Genomic DNA, 18267 nt, shown 5'->3' with positions numbered 1-18267 from the left:
CCTCATCTATGGAGGATGGAGGTCATGTGTGGAGCCGAGCTCCCAGCCACAACGCAACTGCCTAGCGGAGGATGGGGGTGGCAGAGTCTAGATCCAGGCATCCGGGAACGGGATTCATTTCACCCCCATGTCAATCGCGATCGTCTTTTAACTACGTTAGGATTTGATTGAACGGTATCAGATAGCAATCCATCTGAACCAAACACAAAACAGCGGGATAGGTTTACGCCATAATGCGTTAGCTGGCCAAAATGAAGGAACCAAACACCTCATTAATGGCTATGCATGAAAACTTGTTTTCTAAATTGCTAATACCTCCGTTTTTGTTTATTTCATCAGCCTTTTACTGTAGCAATTTTGAGCTTGCTTTTTCTAAAAAAGTTTATAGATATCTAAAACTTCTGTATCATTAGATTCGTCGTAAAATGTACTTTATTAGTATTGTATACTTTTGAGGATTTATAAATTCTTTAAAAAAATGCAAAGTTAAAATTGCTACAGTAAAAAGATTGGTGATAAGTAAACGAAAACGAAGGTAGTAAGAACCATGTAAATTATCTCAAAACGGGAGAGGTGGTTTAACAACATCCTAAACTATTTGAGGATGGCTGGCGATAGCTGATGGGGTAGGGAGATAAAATGCTGCCCACCTCCTCGTGGATCTGGCTGCCCACTCGCCACTGACTCCCTTGTGCCTCCTCAATGTCGCACTCTTGTTGAAGGCAACAAGCATCCCATCTCCACCGCTGCACCATGGTTGTCCTATCTGTGGTCTTCCTCGACGCCAGTGCCACCAAGGAGGATGTCGAGGAAGTCATGTTCTTTGTAGGGCAGATCCAGGAATGAAGCTGGGTCAGGGCTGGGCCAGTGTATATTGGGTTGATATGAAATTGCTTGGACTGATTTGGAGCTATGTGGGCTAATTGAGGTTGGATACTTCATGAAGATACATGAGATTTTATGAGTTGAATCTGTGCTGTAGCATCCCAGCACAAGCTCTGAATCTACCCCTGGTTGTTCGAGACCTTCGGCACAATCTTGGTGACAAGACAAGAGGTCTAACAACAATCAAAATGGTGTAAATATGAGCAATACAAAATAAATCTAAACAATACAAGAATGACGCAGCATCACGAAGTGCCGTCTCTAGTATCTGAAGACGTTTTTGCCCTTCTTCATCTAGTTTTTTTTAAAGGGGTCAAGAGTGTATGGGCATACTCACTAAGGTAGTATTTGGTTCGTGGGACGGGATGAAACAAAACGAATATATTTCATTTTTAAGCTATTTGGATAGAGAGCAGTGAGATGAAATGATTTGAAATCAAGAAATATTCTTCAAAGATTCGAGACGGAGTCGTTCCAAAAATTTAATAGAACATAATCGTCCCACTTCGAGCATAACACTGACAGTAGATTCGAGATACTAAAATGTACTTGTTACATCCCACCTAATAAATAAATATTTATATATAAATAGAATCATCTCATTCTTAAATATATAAATAAAATCATCATATCTCATATTACTCTTAGTCAAACACTACTCCTGTATAAGAGGAGTGGGCACTGGGTTCTAGACCAGGTGGTGTCGCCCTTCTTCATCTAGTTATGCGAGGCACATTAAAAACTCTCGATCAAAACAAACTGAGAAACAGACGGAAAATATTGATGCTCTCTGAAAGGCTACAAGCAGGGAGTTATGTTCCGATAGGTCATTACAAATTCAGAAGCAAACAAAGAACTACTTAAGTACTATGAAACAAGGGTTAAATGGATCCGGATCCCCTGTGTGAATTCAGAGGCATACAGTGACATGTGAGATCTACTACAGCGATATGTTAGAGTCGTTATTATCTGATTTTACTATTTATAGGATGTTGTAGCACTAAATCTTAGCTATTCATTTACAATTTTTAGCTCAAGGTAATTGAAGTCATCATAGACTTCACTCCGAGTGAAATCAGGGGCCAATCCCGATTAAATATCTCTTTACCTGTTCATGTAAAAACAAAAAGAGCAGAGGGCAGTATGAAAAGCCATGCCTTGTTGCACATAGAAGACGGAACAGAGGGCGGTCTCTTGGTGATGGCCTGACCGGCTGAGCCCAGGCCATCACCAATAAAGCGTCCACAGGCACGCACCCAATTCCGGATGGATCCTAGTTCTACCATGGCAGCAACCCATAATCCAACGAGCACACGCCTGTAGGCCGCACGCACGATCCGAACCGATCGGAGGGACCAACCTGTCGAATCACCCGACCCACAACCGCTGTGCAGCCTGCACCTCCATTGCGCTGAAAGCGTTGGCCTCTGGCGACCCGCACGGCGAGGCAGGCCACTCGAGTTGCGATGCCAAGAACCATCGTGGCATCACCTCACCAAAGGCGAGACGAGAGCCAACCTAATCGGGGCACTGGAGGACCGTTTTGTCTCCAAGGACGCCACATCTATCTACCTGGCCATCATTTCTGCCTGTCTCCAAGGCAGGGCTGAACAGGATCGCTATCGGCCTCTCCAAGTTGTCGTGTCAACCAACAGCAGCCCGGTGCGCACGCCACAGCAGCAGATGGGCGTCTGGTGCGCGAGCGTGGCGCATTTGAGGCGGTTCGGTATGTTTGTCAGGCCTGCACACGCCGCGCGAGGCGACGACAGGGATGGAGAGATGTCTGTGCTCGAAAGGGACGCCGGGCTGCGCACCGGAGGCAGCCGCGCCGTGCGGTCTATTCGCGTCGCTGTCGTGGATGCACGGCGATCCTTCGAATTGATACATGCAGGCGGGTCCAGTGGAGATTTCGATCCATGGCAATTTCGAAGCTGTCTCGGAGATTCATGCATGCATTATTTGAAGGGAAAGAAAGCGTGAGAGAAACGGAATTCGATGTCAGGTTGTGAGCGCCTTGACAGCGTTGCTTTCGAGCAGCATGGGCGGAAAGGATAATCCGGAGTGGCGTTTATCAAAAAATTTCCACATCCATCTATCTATTATCTTAATATTTAAAATAAAAAAGAATCATCATATTCACTCTTAAAGTCACGAAATTATCATATTAATTAAAAAAGAAAATAATCTAGACCACTCATTGTTATAAACATCTAACTGTCAAGATTAAACAAAAAAAAATTCATATCAAATATGATTAATAAATAGTTAAATTCGGAATTAACAATTCTAAAAAATTAGCCGTTTGATTTTCATACGGTTTGGGAAGCAAAATATGTAAATAAAGAGTCCAAATAAAATAAAATCGATAATAATTGGTATTGGGGTTAGAATAGAAAAAAGAAGGATCCCTATTAAATATAGTATCAGAAAAAAATCAAATATCTAAATAAAAGTCCATATAAAATATAATTTATCAAATGTTATTGTGATAAAATATTACAAACTATTTATCAACGTGAGCCACCTTACTATTAGTGTTAAAATGAGTCTCTATATTCGCTGTTAAGGTTACGAAATAACCACGTTAATCAGTGGAAGAAGAGAAAGATCCCGGTTGTTTATTGTTCTGGTCCTTGATTATAATGGTAGAGATTACATGTAATATATTTGGAATCCATGTATATTACGAAACATTGATTTGATACAAATAGATATATAAAGCAATAGTAATATAATACAATTATAAAATAGGATAATTTGTGTCTAAAAGCAGAAGGACAAAAAGAAACCGACATCATTAGCCATTTTGTGTCGATCTGATCTCTACGGAGGCTGGGTGTTCACAAGGCTATGACCAACTGACAATGGATGACAACCTGGCATTGTTCATGATGAAGTGGATGTGAGAATCTATCATCTAGGCCTTTGGCAAGAAGGATCTAGTCATCACTGAGAGCAAAGTTTGTAATATGGTGACGCGGCAGTAGCATGGTAATAGGGCTTCACAGTGAAAGTCGTAGGAGGAGGCCATCGGTTGCCTTGTAATCGCCAACGCTAAGCTCCAAACACGAGTTGTGCGTCTCTCGTCATGTGCTACATCCGTCGGGCCGTGCTATTGGCTGCTGAGCGAGCCAAATCCGGCCACCCACGACTTGATGCGTACTCATCCAACCAAAATACGATGATCCCCACTACGCACGGGTGCCAACACGCCTGCTACACCAAGTATAAGTTGGCCGCAGCACCACCACATACGGATCGGCGAGGTGCTGTGAGGGGCATGAAGGGAGAGGATGCGAGTAGAGGGAGGGAGTGATTGAGACGACCAAGGCCGCCTACGTGCTCGGCCCATTACGACACTATGTACGAATCAACGTTAGCAGTGTGCTATTGTACCATAATGAGATATGGAGAGACATAGAGGGAGACGCCATGGTGTCCCTCGTTGGCCGCTAAGAACTGAGACCGGCCAACCCTGATGGCGAAAGAACGCTAGAACCATAGAGTGGGATGTGTTGTGATGCCATGCTGAAACTGAACGATGCCATGCTAAGACAGGTCAACCTAAATGGCAGAGCGCTCTCAGGGGTGGCAACACTCTCTTGGTATGTCTGATGTTACCGTCCTCGAGGCGACGGTGCTTGAGGCGGCTTGATATGGTATGCTCGCAACAACATGCGAGGAGATCGTGATATGCTCCAATGCAACGCTCGGGGATAGCTTGACGTGGAAGTGCTAAGGAACAGTAAGCTCCAGGCTAGACAACACAAACTGAGTGGACAATAAGCACATGCTCTATAATTCGAAGTAAATCAATCCATCTTCAATTCTTCATCATGCAGGAACCCACACAATACAATAGGCACACCATCTGGAACGTGGGCCTCACATCAAAATTCAATAGCTCCATCATTTGCGAACTTCCTAGGTTCACTAATTGTTGGGGATGAGAGAGAGAGAGGTGTCAAAAAGATAGATATTGTCATATTGAGGTAAATGCTTCTCACACGAATTGTAAATGTATTTTTTGATTCGCTATTTTCTTTCTTCCGATTCATCAAAAAACATCAAAAGGGCTTCTCTACAATCTATCATGAAGTGACTTAAACTTACATCAACGTCCAATCAAACATCTTGCTGCTCTGCACATAAATCCAATGGCCAAAAAAGTGATTTAGATTTTTGACGTATCAAAATAGTAGCTCATTTTCTCTAAGTGTTCCATCAACTAACAAGTAAGATAAAGTTTGTCCATTTATCGTCTAGAAAGAACAATTTTTCAGAATATAAATATTATGAATTAGGTAACCTAACAAATTTAGAATAAAAATATTAATTAAATATTATATTTTTATGTAATAAATATGAAGAAGAGATGGCTCACAATCATCTACAACTACACATACAGTTAAACAGAAGGAGCATAAACTGTTAGCCAAGGTCAGTAGTATTTTCCAGATATTATGCTTTTATACCCATTTTTAGTAAATGATGGTACCCTAATGAATAATCCAATACGTGCACAACTGGCATTTGAAGTTGTTCCATAAAATTCTTCATTTTCTCATTGGTATAATACTAAGAGTCTAGCTACGCTATTAGCGTGAGTCACTTGCTAATTATATTATTGTTTGAGTGTTAAAAGGAGTTACTATGTTAGCTCTTAAGGTCACTAAATTACCATGTTAATTAGAAAAAAGAGAAAAAAATACAGACCACTCATTGTTATAAACATATAATAATTTAGATTAAATAAAAAGTCGATATTAAATATAATTAATAAATAGTTAAATTTAGAATTAAAAATTATGAAAAATTAACATCTCAATTTCTATACGGTTTGGAAAGCAAAATATCTAAATAAAGATCTATATCAAATATAGTCTTTAAAAAATTAAATTATTATAAAATTAAATATCCAAATAAAGAATTTATATACAATACAATTAATCAAACACTCGTTATGTGGATAAAATATTCTAATCAGAATAGTCACACTACGAGAACGGGACACTTTACTAGTTAAATACATGCTTCGGTCTTACAATACTGATCCTTCGGTGTCCTCGTGCTCCTAACCTCACCGCCGCCGTCACACTCAACCCCTCGTGAACCTGTCTCAGGCGGCCATCAAAACAGCAGTCGCTCGCCTAAAAACCACAGGAAATAAAAACAGGAACCACTGTGCACGACACCAACACAAGAGCGAGAAAGCATTGCAAGAGAACATTCCCCCAACAACTATCAAAACCGACCCCTTTCCATCGAGGGAGGCCGGAAAGCTCTCAGCCAGGAACACGACGGAATGGTCCCGAGCAAAGCAATAACCAAGCAAGCTGCCGGCGAAACCACAGCCTCTCGCTGTAGCGCCGGGCCCGTCGTGTCCGGCAAGCCCTAACCCCTCATTGAAGACCAAGGCAGCCGAATCAATTAACGAAAGGCATCTCGTGCCCTCCCGTCGTGTCCGGCAAGCCCTAACTCCAGCTAACAGATATAGAAGCAAGAGGAGGCAAGGGCCACTTCTTTTTTTTTTTCGCAGCGCGCGAAAACGCCGCCGTACAAGCTCGAGCACGGGCCTGGCCTCGGGGCGGATCAGGGGGCTCCCCCAACATCTGCCCTACTGCGAAATGGAAAACCCTTGGGCCCCTCAGCAAAAAAAAAAAATTCCGAACGAGGGAGTGGAAGAAGAAAAGAATGAGCGAGAAGAAAAGAACGAGAAAGATGAAGAAAAGAGAGATGGATAAGTCTCTCTATCTGGTTTCTTTATATCCGTCTCTATTGTTTTATGCTCATCAGTTAAGTTGTGTGGCTGCTAGCTACTCATTTCGTTTTAAAATAGATAATATTTTAAAGTTGTGTATATATATATTAATGTGAACGATAAATTTAACATCTTATCTTTTTTAATACTATTTATGACATGGGAAATGAGATTTGTATGAAAAGAAAATTACTTAATGAATAGATTAGATAGAAAAATATAGACTAAAGTTATCTCAAAATTATAGAACATTATATATTTTAAATATTGTAAAAGAGATTAAAACATCATCTATTTTAAGACGAGTAGCAGATAACACAGGAGAAGTTGAGAAACCAACGTTTCGTCCGGATGTAACAATGCTTCAAGCCGGATCGAATTTGCAACGCATTGCAGCTACGTCGATCTACCTGACAAAGTTTTTTTTAATTAAAAACACAAGGAAGAAAAAAGTCTTGGTACTCTCGTGATTTAACCCAGGCTTTTTCACGTACATGAAAACTGTGGAAATATGTAGCTAATGTTTATATCCATTTCCGGCCGGGTGCCCACACGTGTGCGCGTATAGCGTGACTTCGGAGGACGTCTCATTCTCACCGCAGTTAAACCTCGGATGTATTAATGCGGAGGTTTACTTAGTACTCTATACCCTTCTTAATGACCGGATCGAAGTAATATTTAGTGCTGGTTAAATGCGTCTTATTTATTAGATCAGTTCGATATATGATATTATAGGCACAACTTAGATATGACACGCCTAGTTGGATCGTGCTTGAATCGACGCTGACACAGTAGGGTGGCACAACTTGATCCGGTTTAGATAGATCGATACGGGTACGGCCTCACCTCGCCCCAATTGTGTCTCCTAACCGCGTCGCACCGTCCCGTCCCATCTCGCTCAGCCCCGCCTCACTGTCCCACCGTTGCCCCCACTCGGGCCCCGCCTCGCCGTCATGCAACACCGCCCCACCTCACCGTCGTGCAGCACCGCCCCACCTGACCCCCCGCCTCAAGCCACCCTCACCTTGCCGCCTCGCCCGGCTGCCTAGCCCTCCCCCCACGCCACCACCCCGTCGCTGTGCAGCATCGCCCCGTCGTCGCGTCGTGCCCGTTGAGTCGTTGGGCCGATTGTGCTGCAATAGTGACCGGGCTTACCTGACACGGCACGGCTCGTTTGTTTAGCCATGCCTAGTCTGACCTATACCGGTTTGGTTTGGATAAGTCTATTTGACAGATCTGATAGTACTCTATCTGATCATAAATTGTTTTAAAAATAGTCAATTAATATTTTAAAATTTTGATTAATAATAATTTTCAATATATTTAGTTTAAAAACCTTAAAATCGTATGTATATCTTAAAAATATTTCCATAATATTATAAATTCAATGAATTTTAAAAATATATTTTAATAAAAAATAACAGTTAAAATTATACATTGAAGAATATATTTGACCTAAAATGACATATATTTATAATGAGAGGAAGCAGTGACTCGCCATGTTCACGGTGGGTCGTGATATAGCAGTATTACCGGATCGGACGATATGTAGAAGACTAAGAGTGGAAACAGATCAGATACGAATTAAATAGTCCACTTTTCAGATTGCTATCCATATTTCAATACGAATACGAATATAAATTTGAATATCTTTGAATATGAATATGAATCGAATTATTCGATCCAAATCCGCATTCAGATATCTACTCGATCGGGTTGTATATAAATATCCTACACCTTTAACAATAAGAATTTTTATTTTAGTGCGCAAAATATCCATTCACATTTGGAATTACTAGAATTACCGGAATTTTGTTCAAAATTCATGTCAGAAATTTATTTTTTGATCAAATTTAATTGAAATTAGATCAAATTTGACAAAATTTTATTCCAATTTGATTAGACCAGAATATATAAATTTCAGTCACCTCTAAGATTTCTAAAACTTTAGCGAAATTTAGTTCCCTGATTGATGGATACGGATATTATCCACTTCCATATCCGAATTCAAAGTAATTCGGATATTCACATTTGAATCTGAATCTCGAAAATGAATTCGGATACATCTATTTTAGTTTCCATTTCAGAAATAAATATAAATACAGATATCGATATTTGTATTTTGACAAATACAAATATTAGATAATTGAAATGCCTACTATTTATTTTCCACCGAAGCCTTCGGTAAAAACGGAACCTGGGACGTCGCATCAAAATGGAATTTTTACCCCATTGGTGCTGCACTACTGTCGTAACCTACCGATGATAGACGCTGATGCGGCGGCGGCGGCGGCGGCGGCTGCTGCTGCAACGGCCAACTAGTAACAGAGCACAGTACACTTGGGCATGGGTAGCTTTACCTGGTGGTGACGACAACAAGTGCACGGGCCCGCCGGCGAGGAGATCGCCAATCGCCATCACCTACCCGCACGCCCAAACCAAATTAGCCGGGCGCCACCCCGTTTCCACCTCCCTCCTCGTCGCCACGTCAGCACCTCCCTCCGTCTCTCCGCCGATATATCTGCCCACCGATCCCTTCCCCCCTCACCCTTCTTTCCTCCCGCCTTTCACAGTCTCACTCTCCTCTCCTCTGCTTTCCACCACCCTTCTCTTCACCTCAGTACCCAGGCCTTCCGTTCCATGCACCACCGCTAGCTGCTAGAGGGAGGCTTGCATTGAGCCAGAGCCTCTGCTCTTGAGCTGTGCTTGCAGCTCTTGTGTTGTGTGCGCGTGCCAGCAGAACGCGAGCTCCTGTGTGTTCAGTTCTTACGGGCGGAGTAGCTGTTCGTTTTGCTGGGATGGAGAGGTTGGGGGACAGGGGGACGGCGCCGGGGAGGACGAGGCGGTACGGCGACCAGCCGTCCTTCTCGTCCACGCTGCTCGACGCCATATGCAAGTCCATGGACGAGCCCGACGACGGGACGGAGGCAGTGACGGCTGCCACTGCCCAGGCGGCCAAGAAGCAGAACGAAGCGCTGCACTACAGTTACTACTACAAGGCGTCGCTGGCCGGGAGTTACCGGGCCAGAGCGCCGGGGCCGCACGCCACCACGTCGAGCTCCTCCGAGTGCTCCAGCTACGGCGGGTTCTCCTCGTCCGAGGCGGAGTCGTCGCAGCACCGCCGCCTGCGCCCCATACGAACGAGTGTCGCCGGCGGGGTGCCCGCGCCCGCGCCGGAGAAGAAGGCCAAGAAACCGGGCGCCGCCATCCGCGCCAAGCTCAGGGATCTCCGCAAGCCTGCGTCCCCCGGCGCGCGGCTCGCGGGGTTCCTCAACTCCATCTTCACCGGCAAGCGCGCCCCAGCGACGCCGCCCTCGGCGTCGCGGGGGGCAGGGGCGGGGGCGGAGTCCGCGTGCTCGACGGCGTCCTCGTACTCGCGCTCCTGCCTGAGCAAGACGCCGTCAACGCGGGGGCAACCGAAGCGGTCCGTGCGGTTCCTGGACAGCGACAGCGAGGCTCCGGCCACGGTGCCAGCGGGCATGGAGGGGCGGAGGGTACAGGTGGAGCAGATGCTGCTCCGGCGGATGGAGATGGAGAGTGACGAGGACGAGGAGAGCAGCGACGCGAGCTCCGACCTGTTCGAGCTCGAGAACCTGGCGGCCATTGCTCCGGCCACCGGGGGAGTCGGCGCGTACAGGGACGAGCTGCCGGTGTACGAGACCACTAGGGTCGTGCTGAACCGCGGCATTGGCCATGGGCACGGACACGGGTACGCGCACGGGAGTCGTACCAGGGTCGTGTAATTTTGCTTGGATTCAGGCCTTCAGGAGGGGTTCTGTTACTGCAACTGTACAATAGTGGAGTAACTGTAAAATGCAACTAGTTTGGGAGGGAAACGGGAATAGGGGCAAGAGGTGTTTGCTATCTCTGATCTAGTCATCTTTGGGATGGGAGGCTTGCTTGGATTCTTTTCTTCTTTCTTCAACGGTGTTGTGTGCTTAGTTCTAATTTGAGTGGTACTAATTCAGCAAATGACACGCCCTTTTGGCCTATAATCCCTCTGTTTGTCTATGAAATTGTCTACATTTTATCTGACGATACTATTACCATAATTTGGTTGTTCTATGGGAAGTAAAGAACAGGAACACCATATCTTCAGTGTGCACTTTCTCCTCACATGTGAAGTCAAGTCACTACGCAATTGAAATCGTTGCAAGATATTCTCCTCTATCAAGCTAGAATTCGCCACGTCGTCGCGGTTTGTTCAACAAAACACTCATAGCGTTTGAGATCGCTTCCTTTCGTCGAGTCTTAAAAAGCAATCGATTCAGGGTAAAGAAATGGTCGAGCTCAGTTGGGTATCTGACGACGTTTCGATCTCATCGATGGCAAGCGCACTACCACGCCAAAAGCGTCCTAGGTAAGAACCAAGAGCACGTAAAATAATAATAGCACACCGAATATTTTCCAGCCCCAGCGTGCGGCGAACAGAATACAACTAACACAACTAGGACGTGTTTAGTTACTCGCATTATGAGCATCTTGGCTCTGTTTATGCCTATATTCTCGTAGAGAAGATTATTTGGTTATATGTATGTACTATTTCTCTTTATATTTACGGATGTAATTATACGGTTAGAGTCTGATTCGATAAATACGTTCAAATTGAGTTTCTCTATGAAATCTGATCCGATAAATATATTATATCTGCTACAGTGCTGCAACGATCTACTTATTAGTCTCAAATGTAGAGTCATTGCATACGTCTATTTGGACAAATCAAAATACCTTCATCACATGCTTATTGCATCATCTATATGTACAGAGTCATTGCACCGTTCATGTAAATAAATAGACACTTTTTTAATTACTGCATCCGCTCGATTTAGTACTAGTAATTCAAGATATACCCGTAGAGTTTTTTAAAAAAACTTTGCAAACAACCAAACATACCAGTAGAGAAATCAGATCAGAGGGGAATCCGGAATCGAAAGGTGAGAGTGCGATAGATGTATAGACAGGCTCGATGGACGGCGAGAGATTTGACGGGGATGCACACACTCTGTCTGTCTGCTGCTGTTGCTCTAGTACGTGAATCACTCTGCTAATCATTACTGGAATCATTTCTAGGGGTTGCTACGTGTGGCGAGGCAGTTTGCTACATGCTGTTGTTTCCACTACGTCAGCTACTCGGCCAGCTGCTTCAAACTTGCTTCGACTCTCTCTCTCTCTGGTGCCTACTGATCGATGAACCTCAGTTTCGTGGTGCAAAACCATGAAACAAGGCCTCTATCCTTGTTGCCCGTACGGTCTCCAAATCCTGCTAATCTTGGGCGTCCATGAAAATTGTTACGGAACTCGATCATGTCATGTGTGTTGCGGTATCTGTGTACTTACCTATCAATGTAGTATCATGCTAGTGAGTGTGCCAGCATGAACGACATGTCTACGAATAAAAAGACCCAGGTAAATGCTATAAAATAACTCGTGTTTCTGTACAAAATCCCGTAACATCGTTACGGCTCCGGGTCGGGTGTGAAAAAGGACAGTCAATTATTTCGGCTGGAGGGAAGTTTTGTTTGAAACTGGCCAGGCTATATGGAAGATCAGATGAACCTTTCAGTTTCACCTTTGGTTATCTAGCCACAACTTCTTTTGCGTAACTTTGATGTTCTGTCCTCAATTACCTTTAGCTTTATTGGCTGAGCTAGAGGTGTTCGAGTATACCTGGCACTCCTAACAATCCTAAATATCACCAATGAGTAATTTAATATTAGGTATACAATTATGTAATATTAGTATCATTGCATTTGGTTAGTTACATTGTTATATTTATGCACACCAACTACTCATTCTCCAGCTCCACCACTATTTCGCTTCTTCCTATGTGCCACATCTATAAGGATATCGATTTCCTAACGTCGACATCACGGTAAATTCGTCATTGACACATGAATCCAACTCCACTCGTCAACGACAACACACAATATCATAGGATACTCGTCCCATCTATAAATGTTATTGGAGACCGTTTCCCCTAGTGTTGTCTCTTAGGTTATACTATGCACAGTGTTGTTTTTTTGTCTGTACGATTTACCTTTCTTTATGTTTGTACGATCAAGGGGCACACGGACGATTTTAGTACGCCTGTTACTTCATGTGGTGCCTACTGCCTACCTTAAAATTTGAAAATCAAAATTAGACCAGCTATTGGTAACTGCAGCTAATCATTTACCCTACAAAATAGGGAAAAAAATCTCCCAAAGAATTGTCTGAAATTGGAAGCAAGAACCAGAAGAAGAATTACACCGATAAAATAGTGTGATTGTTCGACCAGATTGATGCGATCCAGCTTAAATGCAATCAAATCCCCTGCTCTCTTCTGGGCCCTCACTCCAACTCCAAGCATGGTGTCGCAGCCATCAATGGATAAAAATTAAGAACAAAATCTTACTTTTTATCCACCCCTTTATATGACCTAATCTCAATAGCGGAAAGGAAAATGTGTGCTATAATTTACCATTATTTCCATCCAAAATTTATTGTACCTTTGCCGAGCCTTCTCGAGTCCCCAGTCAAAACGATGAGAGTTTGAGCCTCCAGAGAGCTAAGCGTAGGGGTCTTTTCCCTAATTACGGTATATGCAGACTGGATAAAATTATATTAGTTGAAAAGAAAAATATTTGATTAATTATATCTGTCTGTATAGTTTGAGGTTACTGAATCTGAGACTATATGAGCGGATGTAAGAGGAAAGACTATGATTGATTGCTTACATGAAGATTCTTTTGTAACAATAACAAGTTGACCCACTTGTACGGATGAATACAGAAAATTGCATCCTCGGAGTCAGACTGTAACATTACATGTGGACAACCAATTTTTTTTTTTGAGATTATACACAGCTACTGAGTAATATTGCTCTCATACGGCAACCAAACAAATACTAAGCCATCACATTCGAGTCATTTTACTATTACTCGTTCCATCAATCGATTCCAATACTTTTGGAGGTCTCTGCACTAGACTAATGGGCATGACACTAAGAAATAAAAATTTAATACTATACTCCCTCCATTCAAGAAATATAAGTATATTTTATTTTGAAAAAAGATCATTAAAATAAAATTTTACCATTAATTTCTCTTATAATATATTATCAATTAGTATACAATCAATATCATATTAAAATATTTTAAAATATAAATCTATTAAAATAAATTTTGTATACTAAACATGTATATAATTTAACTAATTGTTGATCAAACCATATAAAATTTGATTTTTTTTAACAAAATACGTCTTAGTTCTTGAACGGGGAGATTACTTTTTATAGAGGGGAAATACAGTACTGGTTGCGGTTATACCGTATAACCGTACCACTACTTGTCTACTTGATGAAATGTTTTTTTAGAGGAGTACTACTTGATGAAATGTTTGCAAACCTTTTGATTCCGTGTTTTCGAGAAAGGAAAACGTACTCCTACAGTACTACTACGGAGTACTATTTGTAATCTACTTTCATGCTCTGTTTCTTATCTAAGCTCTGGATAGATAGAAGAGCAAATGATGTATGCTCTGTATGTGTACATAACTGCAGCAAATTCTCTTGAAATGTAATCTTCATGACATACATTTAAATTCGTCCTTCAAAGAAAATAGATATAACACCCGCATGCGTCCTTCAAGCTGGATAACGAAATCATAGCCAGATGGATCTTGCGCGAAATCATTCCGGATGCTTATTTGAAATGACTGCATTTATACGGACCACTTATCCTGGATCAACCTGATCGAGCACGCAAAGGTGTTGCCGCAATCCCATTCTAGATTACCATTTGGGTTTTGGCATGCATGGAGATATAGATAGCTACTGCAAAGTGGATTAGGACTAAACTGAACCAGTTGGCCGGCTAAATAGTATGAAAGCAAATTTTATATGATCATGTTAAAATGATTTTCGTGAGACCTCATCTATAATATCCATCATGTGATCTAACAATTAACGATTGAACAAGAAGGAAAAAAAATAAACATATATTATTATAAAAAAGATATTTTATAGAACAAAACTCTATAAAATTTTCTTACAAATCGTACTGTGCTTTATGGACCACACAACACCAAAAGAGGCTGATAAGTATCGTGAAAAGATAACTTGTTCCAGCTCAGAGTGTCTGTACAGGAATGTAGCATAGTCCATCAGTCCGTGTAGGCTCTAGCTAGTGTCTCTCGAAATGGCTCAGCCAGTACAACTGCCATCCAAGCTTAGCTATATGTAGGCTATTCAAGCTACTAGTATGAATATAGAGGGACAAAGATCTTCAGGGCTGATGAGGAAAGCAACTTGGGGCACCCCTACACCCGGGAAAAAAGAAGGGCAGAAATGTGACCCTCACCCAATAAAGATGAGAGGTGATTAGTTATTTAAAGAGAGGTTTTACTTGCCCATTAGGAGTTGACCTTTGTTAGTTTTATCTGGCACTTAAGCTTGTTAATTAACTTGTCGTATGATACCCCATTGATTGAAAAAAATTAGGTCGTTTTAGGATATTCGTTGGTCGAAACTTTTAAATTTTAATCATTGATACATAAATAATTATGTATATGAAAAACATAAAATCGGTATTAATTGATTCGCCATTAAAAAGATTTTCATAATATATAATTCTTTCAACTTGAAATAATATAATTTTATAGAAATCACAGTCAAAATGCCATGTCAACGTCCTGTAAACCATTTGTACTGGCAACCTGAGCGAGTACTCCCTAACAGCTCGGATTGATCTGGATCGGAGAGGACTCAGGACTCTGTGTTCAAACCGGAGGCTATATGAGTTTCACTTTCCTTAAGCATATAGTAATACAATAGTGGAGCAGTAGCGATTTCTTTTCAGTTTTTTTTTTTAATTTTTGTGTGGTTGTGTGAGGAGGACTGAGGTAGGTAGCTAGGTGCCTACGAGCCTAGCTAGGATCATCAAGCACTAGCGTTTCATTTACCTCACCTACTCACATGCCCATGTCCTCAGCAGGGGTTTTTCTTCCCCAGTAATTTTAAGTATATGTGTACATATTTAGCGAGAATTTATTTATAGCATGTGTTTAAAACGTATATATATGTGTGAGAGATAGGTGTGAATATGTTGTGTACGTTATGTAATATAACACTTAAAAAAATTATTAAAACATTTTTTTCGTGTTTTATTCCTTACCTCCCTCGACAAGGTTAGCTAGACAGTCCTCACAAAAATAATCAACCTTTTTATATGGATTGTTCTGCGGTTTTGCTTGAGATTTAGCATACGTGTACTCCAATTTTCAAGGTTTAGTCGTGCATGTGCAGATGCACGAGTCTGCAGTCGATAACAACGTATACTACGTGGTTAATTAAGGTTTAAAAAAAAAGATAGGGGACAATCTTGGCGTCCATAGAAATTAAATTAAAACACGCATGCACTAACGCAAAGCGTGTAGATCGAGTACACTATAGTACTCCGGCCTACCTACCCATTCGGGAAACTATGGTACTGCTTGTTTGTTATGTGAATTTCTTCTCTTCCTTGTAAATCATTCAAGATTTTAACCTTTCTTATGATCAGAGTGGAAGTAATTGTATATTTATTGACTATTGTTGGTATAGAGCAAGGTTTTGTTTTTATTGACTTTTCGCATGCCGTGCGCATAAATGTTTTTTTTTTATCCCGTTGCAATACATAGTTATTTAACTAGGACAGTGATGGACACATGCAACGTGCTGACGTCTACACGTACACATTACTGCATCATTGTCCGCTTCTTCTTCTTCTTCTTAAATTACCCGCTAGCTTCTCTTATAAAAAACTTTCATGCTTTCCCAGTTGAAAATGCTGTACCAATCTTTTTTGCCCAGTCGAAAGATTAGTACATCATTTTTGACTTGGCAAACACGAAGGTTTATATGAAGAGAAAAAAAAATGTGAAAGGTAACAGGAGCGCTTAACCATTTGCACGTAATGCTCGTAATCGTAGTCGACTATCCGTATAAAACTGATCGGGCGGTGGGCATGAGCTTGAGATCAATGTCTATAGAATTGAGAGTTTCCCTACTGTTCTAATTCATTAGCTCTTCCAACATGAAGATTTGATGACATTAGCAATTGCACATATATTTTACACACGCAGAAATAATTTAGTATATAACAATATGAAAAAAATAAAAAATAGCATAATAAAAGATAGATTTTGCATACACGAAATTCATAATATAATCATGTAATTTCAAGAGCAAGGATAAATGTGAGTAACTAAGAAAAAAGTAGAGAAAAAAGTGGAGGTGATCATATCCTCCAAAGTTAGTTGTCTGTAGCAACGTTGTAAGAAGTATTAAGATGGTGACCGATTTATGAAAGAATGAAAGCAATTCTCACATAGTAACTCTCTAGAAAGACTGTGCTGTAGACAAAGTACGGGAGCTGACACACACCATTTGGAGAAACCCAACGGTGAATAGATGAAAGCTAAATATTAGACATCTAGGTATAGAAGATAAATAATAGAAGATTGAATATATTTTAAAAAAATATGAAAACAAATATTGGTCGTATAGGTATGTAAAGCAATTAATGAGAGGTTAAATATATTTTTAGAAAGAGAAATGTGATCTAACTATGCACGGTGATCCTTCGATCAAGTTGAATGAATGATAGAGATAGATCGGGTCTATCAAAACCTGTGTATCTTATAAGAGTATACGTAGATTATCGGGAAAAAAACAAGATTAGATTAAGTTTCGTCAAAAAAAAGATTTGATCTATGGGCAAGTTCCCTAGATCAGTAATTGGTAAATTAATTCTGCTTTCAGCTGTGATCTGCTATGTACTCCATATGATTCGATTCGATCTCTCTGCCTTATATTTTTTTGGAAAATCTAAAAACTGTACATATATATTTTAGTACATGCACATCTATTTTTCTACTGAAAGTATACAAAATTACTAACGAATTTAAACCAATTTATTTTTCTAATTTTTTTTATAACAAAATTGTTCTCATTTTTTTATTAAAAATATGTAGCAGAATTTGTTGAACACCTGATTTGAATTATTTTAACATGTTTGTTAAATTGCTCACGAACCCATTTAAATTTGGTTTCAATTTTTATAAAATTGCTTATATAACCACATTTTAGAGGCAGACAAATAGGTGGATTTTTTAGCAAATGCTTATTACTTTGTTTTCTACCTCATATTGAAGTGAGTCACAGATATTTATTGCAAGTAAAGATGTAAAAAAATAAAAATAAAATAGTATACTCATGTTCAGACATTTTTTACTAAAAATAGATGTATATACTATAAAACTAAAATATACACGTGTAATTTTTATAATATATCTTCATTTTTGTGTTCGAAACGGAAGCAGAATGTTGAATCCCGAGGCATCGACCTTAAGATCGGTGGATCACGCAACGCAACCCAACCAGCTGCGCTACGACTCGTAATGCAATACCGCTTTCGTTTTAATCTGTAGAAGGCGAGAACGCGCGTTCGGCGCGGCGGTCGTGCACCCAATGTGGCGCATGCCCACGAGCATTCGACCCCCCTTGCTCGGCGCTTGCGTTTCACGGGGGATTTTCCCAAAGCGTCCGAGTGAGTCTGGGCTAGACTAACATATACATACGTGCAGTATTTAATGGTACTGCA

General features: G+C 41.1%; 1 protein-coding gene across 1 annotated transcript; it reads left to right on the top strand.

Moving 5' to 3' along the window:
• The first annotated feature begins 9107 nt into the window (after positions 1 to 9107).
• LOC133914468 (protein BIG GRAIN 1-like) lies at positions 9108 to 10641 on the top strand. The gene has a single exon (XM_062357569.1). It carries the CDS (start codon positions 9445 to 9447, stop codon positions 10387 to 10389), a length of 945 nt encoding a protein of 314 aa, XP_062213553.1. The 5' UTR covers positions 9108 to 9444; the 3' UTR covers positions 10390 to 10641.
• The last annotated feature ends 7626 nt before the right edge of the window (positions 10642 to 18267 follow it).

Source organism: Phragmites australis, chromosome 4, assembly GCF_958298935.1.
Source record: "Phragmites australis chromosome 4, lpPhrAust1.1, whole genome shotgun sequence".
NCBI lineage: Eukaryota > Viridiplantae > Streptophyta > Magnoliopsida > Poales > Poaceae > Phragmites > Phragmites australis.
Note: the sequence above shows the minus strand (reverse complement) of the source record. Positions and strands in the feature narration are given on the sequence as shown.

Excerpts from the sequence above, each read along its gene's own strand:
- LOC133914468 (XM_062357569.1), top strand. The coding sequence starts at position 9,445 with ATGGAGAGGTTGGGGGACAGGGGGACGGCGCCGGGGAGGACGAGGCGG.